Genomic DNA, 8,398 nt, shown 5'->3' on the forward strand with positions numbered 1-8,398 from the left:
ACAAAAATCAGCCGGGCGTGGTGGCACGCGCCTGTAATCCCAGCTACTCAGGAGACTGAGGCAGGAGAATTGCTTGAACCTGGGAGGTGAAGGTTGCAGTGAGCCAAGATTGCACCACTGCACTCCAGCCTGCGTGAACAGAGACGAGACTCTGTCTCAAAAAAAAGTGAGTTTTCATTGCTAAAAATGAGGTCTTTGAAGGGAAATATAACAATTTCCCTTCCAATATAAGGGAAATATAACCACTATTATATTTGGCACAATTAGCAGTAATTCACTGATAGCTTTCAATACTGTGTTCAGTTGCCTCCACTAGTTTCCAAAATGCCTTTTCACAGATGGTTTGTCCAAATCAGAATCCAAATAAGGTTATTATGTTATTTTATTTATTTATTGTTTTCGAGACAGAGTCTCACTCTGTCGCCCAGGTTGGAGTGCAGTGGCATGATCATAGCTCACTGCAGCCTGGAACTCCTGGGCTCAAGTGATCCTCCTACCTCAGCCTCCTAAGTAGCTGGGACCACCGGCATGTGCTACTGCACTTGACTGCCTCCTTTTTTGTGGTTAGTCTTGTCAGAGGTCTATCAGCTTTGGTTTGCTAATCTTCTCTATTCTCTATAGAGTCTCGCTCTGTCCCCTAGGCTGGAGTGCAGTGGCGTGATCTCAGCTCACTGCAACCTCCGCCTCCCGGGTTCACACCATTCTCCTGCCTCAGCCTCCGGAGTAGCTGGGCCTACAGGCGCCTGCCACCATGCCCGGCTAATTGTTTATATTTTTAGTAGAGACAGCATTTCACTGTGTTAGCCAGGATGGTCTCGATCTCCTGACCTGGTGATCTGCCCGCCTGGGCCTCCCAAAGTGCTGAGATTACAGGCGTGAGCTACTGCGCCCGGCGGAGACAGAGTCTTGCTCTTTTCGCCCAGGCTGGAGTGCAATGGCATGATCTTGGCTCACTGCAACCTCTGCCTCGCAGGTTCAAGCAATTCTCCTGCCTCAGCCTCCCGAGTAGCTGGGATTACAGATGGCCACCACCACGCCAGGCTAATTTTTGTATTTTTAGTAGAGACAGGGTTTTGCCATGTTGGCAAGGCTGGTCTTGAACTCCTAACTTTGTGATCCGCCCTCCTCGGCCTCCCAAAGTGCTGTTATTACAGGCGTGAGCCACCACCCTGCCTGGGTTTTCCATTACTTTTAAATAAATCATCTTGAGTTTTTTTTTTTTTTTGAGATGGAGTCTCGGTCTGTCGCCAAGGCTGGAGTTCAGTGATGCAATCTTGGCTCACTGCAACCTGCATCTCCTGGTTTCAAGCAATTCTCTGCCTCAGCCACCTGAGTAGCTGGGATTACAGGCGCCTGCCACCACACTGGCTAATTTTTTGTATTTTTAGTAGAGACGGGGTTTCACCATCTTGGCTAGGCCTGTCTTGAACTCCTGACCTCCTGATCCACCCATCTCGGCCTTCCAAAGTGCTGGGATTACAGGCGTGAGCCACCGCACCTGGCTCATCTTGAATTTAATATCATCTTATTTATTTATTTATTTATTTATTATTTTTTGAGATGGAATCTCCCTGTTGTTGCCCAGGCTGGACTGCAATGGCATGATCTTGGCTCACTGCAGCCTCCACCACCTGGGTCTAAGCAATTCTCCTGCCTCATCCTCCAGAGTAGCTGGGATTACAGGTGCCCGCCACCACGCCTGGCTAATTTTTGTATTTTTAGTTGAGATGGGGTTTTACCATGTTGGCCAGGCTAGTCTCGAACTCCTGACCTCAGGTGATCTGCCTGCCTCGGTCTCCCAAAGCACCGGGATTACAGGCGTGAGTCACTTCACCTGGCCCATATCATTTATTTTTAACCATTCCTATTGCCTGATAAATTATTATTATTATTATTTTTGAGATGGAGTCTTGCTGTGTCTCCCAGGCTAGAGTACAGTGACGTGATCTCGGCTTACTGCAACGTCCTGGGTTCAAGCGATTCTCTTGCCTCAGCCTCCTGAGTAGCTGGGATTACAGGTGCACACCACTGTGCCTGGCTAATTTTTGTATTTTTAGTAGAGATGGGGTTTCACCATCTTGGACAGGCTAGTCTTGAACTCCTGACCTTGTGATCCACCCTCCTCGGCCTCCCCATTTCCTGGTAAGTTCTATTAAAGATATAAATCTCCCACTAAGAACTATTTTATCTGGGTTTCACAAATTTTGATGTATTTTCATCATTCAGTTCTACATACTTGTTAATTTCCTTTTTTACTTCTTTTTTTTTTTTTTTTGAGATGGAGTCTCACTCTGTCGCCCAGGCTGGGGTGCAGTGGCCGGATCTCAGCTCACTGCAAGCTCCGCCTCCCGAGTTTACACCATTCTCCTGCCTCAGCTTCCTGAGTAGTTGGGACTACAGGCGCCCGCCATCTTGCCCGGCTAGTTTTTTGTATTTTTTGGTAGAGACGGGGTTTCACTGGGTTAGCCAGGATGGTCTTGATCTCTTGACCTCGTGATCCGCCCGTCTCGGCCTCCCAAAGTGCTGGGATTACAGGCTTGAGCCACCGCGCCCGGCCTCCTTTTTTACTTCTTGGTGATCATGGTATCTCCCCTTCTAGGTCAGTATCCTGTATGAGTTCTTATTTAACACAATACAACTCAAGAGTTTTGGTTTTGTTTTGCTTTTTTTTGTTTTGTACTTTCTTAGTTTCCCAAGGTTTTTTTGTTTTCTTGTTTTTTTAGTGCTTTTTAAAAAAAACTTTGTGGCAATGTAGGCCAGGTGCAGTGACTCACGCCTGTAATCCCAGCACTTTGGGAGGCCAAGGTGGGCAGATCATGAGGTCAGGAGTTCGAGACCAGCCTGGCCAGTATGGTGAAACACCGTCTCTACTAAAAATACAAAAATTAGCTGGGCAAGGTGGCTGGTGTCTGTAATCCCAGCTACTCAGGAGGATGAGGCAGGAGAATCACTTGAACCCGGGAGACGGAGGTTGCAGTGAGCCAAGATCATGCCACTGCATTTCAGCCTAGGTGACAGAACAAGACTCCATCTCAAAAAAAAAATAATAATAATAATAAACTTTGTGGCAATGTAGTTACTGATTTGTAACTTCATCCTGTTGTGGTCAGAGAAGATCCTTTGTATGGTATCTGTCTTCTAAAATCTGAGATTTGTTTTGTGGCCTAACATATGTTCTCTCCTGGAGAGAGTCCGGTGGACACCTGAGAGGACGTGTGGCTTTGTGCTGTGAGATCCCAGTGTGGGCAGAGTCCACCTCTGGAACGCCATTGAAGCCACTGTTTCATAGTAGCTTCTGTGCACGTTTTGTGGTGCCCTAAGGTAGTGTTTGTGCTGGCGTGCTCAGTGGGGTTTCATTGTGCTGATCATGAGGTTTCCTGTTGGCAGTGTGCCCGCCAGTGTAGAGCCGGTGGAGCAGCTGGGCTCAGCGCTGAGGTTTCGCTCTGGCTACAGCGACCCCATGTTAGGGTAAGTAAAGCCTGCAGGCTGGGTGCATCTTCCTGGCAAAGGTGACAAGAGGACTAAGTGGGGGCCAGCGTGCATCTGGGGGACTGGGATGATTCGGTCATTGGGATGGAGCCCAAGAAGCTGTCACCATATTTGACTGCGAGGACACTTGCTCCTTATGTTGTGAAGGTGTCTTCATTAGCGTGCTGGGGTGGTGGGGATGGGGGTGACTGCGGTCACAGGTTGACAGTTGAAGGGCCAGGAATTGGGGTCACATTGACCTAGATGCTGGGTTGAGTCAGCGGATGACTGATGGGTCCCAATGGGGGCAAGAGTGACAGAGAAGGGGCTGTGCTGGGCATGCGATGATGGTAGATGGGGGTGGGTATATTGCAGTTGGGCATTGGTGACAAGGGTGATGGTGATGGGGTGATGGTGCTGGCAAGTGCATGGTAGTGGGGTGATAACGGTAGGGAGAGGTCCTGGGACAACCAATGACGCCACAGTTCATGTCAAGCTTTGTGGGTCGTGGTTACTGTGTCAGGACTCTTCTCTCAGGGAACCAAGGAGCAACCCCAGCCCCCAAGCCCCAGTCCCCTTGGCTGGGCTCCGGCCTGTGTTATTGCCACGGTAACAGGAGTTGTGACATCTTCCTGGAGGTGGAATGGGTGTGCAGCCACTAGGGTGGGCTTTGCTGGCTGGGTCTGTTCCACTTGCTGTCTCCCCCCTGCCCTGGTGGATCTAGAAGCCATTTAAAGAAAAGGTCTGCCCAGGAGGGCAGGGTTGCCTCTTTGGAGGAAGAGACTTTGGGCTCTGGGCCTGGGTGAGGGGCTTGGGTTCTTGTTTTGCCCCATCCCATCCTGTAAGCCCAGGCAGGTGTGGGGCCTCACTGGCTACAGCAGAATCAGGGCAGGTTTCCTGTGCGTGGAGGAGGGGAAGAAGTACAGGTGTGCCCCTCCTCAACACCTCAGGGCTGGTTGGAGCCTGAGATCTCTACAGGCCTTCCCCTCCGTGTCCAGGAGCCCAGAAGCGGCTGGCTGTCCTGCCCCAAGGCCCAGGATCGTGGGCTTTCAGATGGCCCCGTGGGAGATGCCTACTCCCAGCCTGTGTGGGCCTGGAGGCAGTCCAGGAGTGGGCCTCGTCCTGAGGACAGTGGGCATCACAGAGGGTCCTGGGAGCGCTGGGGACTGAATGGTGTTTTAGGAAGACCACACTGGCTGCTCTGTGGAAGATGGAAAGAGCAGATGGGGCAGGTGTGGGAGGCGGGAAGTCGTTTCTGTAGGAGATAGCCTTAGGCGGCATCCTGGCCAGAGGCACTGGAGGCCAGAGAGAGCCAGAGCTTGGAGGGGAGAGGTGAGGATAGAGACATATATTCAGCAGCTCCCTCAAGGGAGGGTGTGGAGGGAGTGGGAAGGACCTGGGGCTGGACACTGGACAAGGGCAGACTTGTGGTGAAGTGCACTGTGGAATGGAGACTTCACACTGTGGAGTCCATGGCACCCTGGGCAAGAGCCAGGCAGTGGAGCAGACTGAAGAGCGGTTGAAAATTGTATGCTGGTCGCAGGCAACTCCTTGGAGAGTTTTGGCCGTGAATGGATGAGGAGTAAGACAGGCATTGAAGCTGGGCACAGTGCCACACTCCTGTAGTCCCAGCTACTTGAGAGGCTGAGGCAGGAGGATCACTGGAGGCCAGGAGTTCAGGGGTACAGTGAGCTATGATCCTGCCTGGGAGTAATCCCTGCACTCCAGCCTGGGCGACATAGAGAGACCCCGTGGTGTTTTTTTTGTTTTTTTTTAAGGGAGGCGGGGTGTGGTGGCTAATGCCTATAATCCCAGCACTTTAGGAGGCTGACACGGACAAATCACCTGAGGCCAGGAGTTCAAGACCAGCCTGGCCAACATGGTGAAACCCCGTCTCTACTAAAAATACAAAAATTAGCCGGGCATGTTGGCAGGTGCCTGTAATTCCAACTACTCTGTAGGCTGAGGCAGGAGAATCACTTGAACCCAGGAGGCAAAGGTTGCGGTGAGCCGAGATCACGCCACTGCACTCCGGCCTGGGTGACAGAGTAAGAGTCCATCTCAAAAACAACAACAAAAAAGGGAGCTGGAGAATCCATGTGAAGGGTTTTTTGTGGTGTGTGTGTGTGTGTGTGTGTTTTTCTTCTAATGGTAGCGATTTGAGCTGGGACAGCAAGGAGGAGACAGTGCGGAACAAGCTCCCAGAGGGGCATAGGAGGAGGAGTGGCTTCCGGGGGTTGTGGCCGCAGGGAGGTGACTGGGGCCAGCTCAGCTGCACTTCTCCCCATGGTATGCGTGTGGGACCTGTTCTGTTAGCCTAGCCGCCGCGGTGGTGTGCACGGCACTGGGCCTCGTGTGCTGTGTGCTTGGTGCGCCCTGCTGCCTCCTGCCCCAGGCTATTTTGCCCATGCACTGAGAAGAGCAGGTGACTGGAGTGATGCTCCCTATCCCGCACCTCATGTCATCCCTTGTCCTCTGCTTTGTTCTGAGCCCCAGCTCATGCCTAGGACCTGCTTTATAAAGGTGCAGGAGCAAAAGAAGTGGGTGCTGGGAGGAGAGGAGGGGCAGGGTCATCAGTGACTCCTCTCTTTTGAACACTCTCAGGTGGCTGCCTGTCTGGCTCCCAAGGAGACATCCTCTGCTGGGCATACGTGTGCTGCCTACTTGGCCAAGGGCACTGTTTGTCCACTGGAGAGCTGGCTCCTTGGTGAGGGTCTGGCCCCTGCTGTCAAGGCTATGGCCAGGAGCTCAAGAGAAGCCAGGCAGGGGAAAGACCCCAGGCCAGGGGCCCCACCCCAGCTCTGCCCCACTCCCTGCCACTGACCCCTCCTCCTCTTCTTATTTTGGGACCCTTACCTCTGGCTGTCTCCCTCTGGGCTACTTTGTTTTTTGAGATGGAGTGTCTCTCATGTTGCCCAGGCTGGAGTGCAGTGGCACCATCTCTGCTCACTGCAACCTCCGCCTCCTGGGTTCAAGCGATTCTCCTGCCTCAGCTTCCTGAGTAGCTGGGATTATAGGTGCCGGCCACCATGCCCGGCTAATTTTTGTATTTTGAGTAGAGATGGGGTTTCACCATGTTGGCCAGACTGGTCTCGAGCTCCTGACTTCGTGATTTGCCCGCCTCAGCCTCCCAAAATGCTGGGATTACAGGCGTGAGCCACCGTGCCTGACCTGGGCTACTTTTTGACTTTTTTTTTTTTTTTTTTTGAGACGGAGTCTTGCTCTGTCGCCCAAGCTGGAGTGCAGTGGCCGGATCTCAGCTCACTGCAAGCTCTGCCTCCCGGGTTCACGCCATTCTCCTGCCTCAGCCTCCGGAGTAGCTGGGACTACAGGCGCCCGCCACCTCGCCTGGCTAGTTTTTTTTTTTTGTATTTTTTAGTAGAGGCAGGGTTTCACCGTGTTAGCCAGGATGGTCTCGATCTCCTGACCTCGTGATCCGCCCGTCTCGGCCTCCCAAAGTGCTGGGATTACAGGCTTGAGCCACCGCACCCGGCCTGACTGTTCGGTTTCTAAGCACCAAGTGGCAGAAGCTCTGGCTGCAGACCCCAAGGAGGCCACCATTGACCCTCTGCCATGACTCCACTGCCACAGTGCAGGGGAAAGGGAGAGAGGCCCATTAGGCAAGGTGTGGCCACAGCCCCTGTGCTACCTCCCAGCCCTCAAAGCGTCCTTTTTGTGGTTCTCAGGGCCTCTGTGGTACAGCCTGTCTGGGGCCTTGCTGACACCATGGGGGTAGTGTGGGTATCCCAGGTCCAGAGCCAGCCTGTTCACTGTCAGGCCTCTGAGCCCACGCCAAGCCATCGCATCCCCTGTGACTTGCACGTATATACGCCCAGATGGCCTGAAGTAACTGAAGAATCACAAAAGAAGTGCAAATAGGCCGGGCGCGGTGGCTCAAGCCTGTAATCCCAGCACTTTGGGAGGCCGAGACGGGCGGATCACGAGGTCAGGAGATCGAGACCATCCTGGCTAACACGGTGAAACCCCGTCTCTACTAAAAATACAAAAAAACTAGCCGGGCGAGGTGGCGGGCGCCTGTAGTCCCAGCTACTCGGGAGGCTGAGGCAGGAGAGTGGCGTAAACCCAGGAGGCGGAGCTTGCAGTGAGCTGAGATCTGGCCACTGCACTCCAGTCCGGCGACAGAGCGAGACTCCGCCTCAAAAAAAAAAAAAAAAAAAAAAGAAGTGCAAATGCCCTGCCTCCCCTTAACTGATAACATTCCACCACAAAAGAAGTGAAAATGGCCGGTCCTTGCCTTAAGCAATGATATTATCTTGTGAAATTTCTTTTCCTGGCTCATCTTGGCTCAAAAAGCTCCCCCACTGAGCACCTTGTAACCCCCACTCCTGCCCGCCAGAGAACAACCCCCCTTTGACTGTAATTTTCCTTTACCTACCCAAATCCTATAAAACAGCCCCACACTTATCTCCCTTTGCTGACTCTCTTTTTGGACTCAGCCCACCTGCACCCAGGTGAAATAAACAGCCATGGTGCTCACACAAAGCCTGTTTGGTGGTCTCTTCACACGGACGCGCATGACATTCACAGTCTAAGGTTTGGAGCCTTCCATTTCTTGGAGGCCACCCAATTCTCCCAGACCCTGCAATCCTGCCCGAACTCCCTCCAGGGTGGCTGCTCCTCTGCCTTCTGTTCTCTCCTGCTTGGGCTGACTCTGCCTTTTGAGCTTGGCCCCAGCCTTGGGGCCTTTGGAGACCCCATTCCTTCCTCTCAGAGGCGTGGTTCCTTTGGTACTGTGGCCTTGGACCCTAGGCCCACTCTGCAACCACCCCTTGAATTTGCTTGGTTTTCTAAGGTTACCATGCCTGGGTGTCCTGCCAGGAGCTACCCATGGGGTCCCTGAGTGAATTTATTCATTTACCCGTCCGATATTTATTGATTCATTCACAAGATTTTTTTTTTTTTTTTTTTT

The 8,398-nt window shown here is 52.5% G+C and overlaps 1 protein-coding gene across 2 annotated transcripts in view; it reads left to right on the forward strand.

Annotated features, from left to right (window-relative positions):
- Nucleotides 1–8,398, forward strand: part of SHISA5 (shisa family member 5) — a 35,602-nt gene that overhangs the window by 20,442 nt on the left and 6,762 nt on the right. Inside the window, exon 3 of one of the 2 annotated variants that reach the window (XM_011939161.1) lies at nt 3,388–3,468. In XM_011939161.1, the coding sequence (XP_011794551.1) occupies nt 3,461–3,468 (8 nt within the window). In that variant the 5' untranslated portion in view covers nt 3,388–3,460. Of the gene's footprint in view, nt 1–3,086; nt 3,469–8,398 lie in introns of those variants that run through there. The other variant, XM_011939160.1, reaches the window with a different exon arrangement.

Source organism: Colobus angolensis, unplaced genomic scaffold, assembly GCF_000951035.1.
Source record: "Colobus angolensis palliatus isolate OR3802 unplaced genomic scaffold, Cang.pa_1.0 Scaffold18, whole genome shotgun sequence".
NCBI lineage: Eukaryota > Metazoa > Chordata > Mammalia > Primates > Cercopithecidae > Colobus > Colobus angolensis.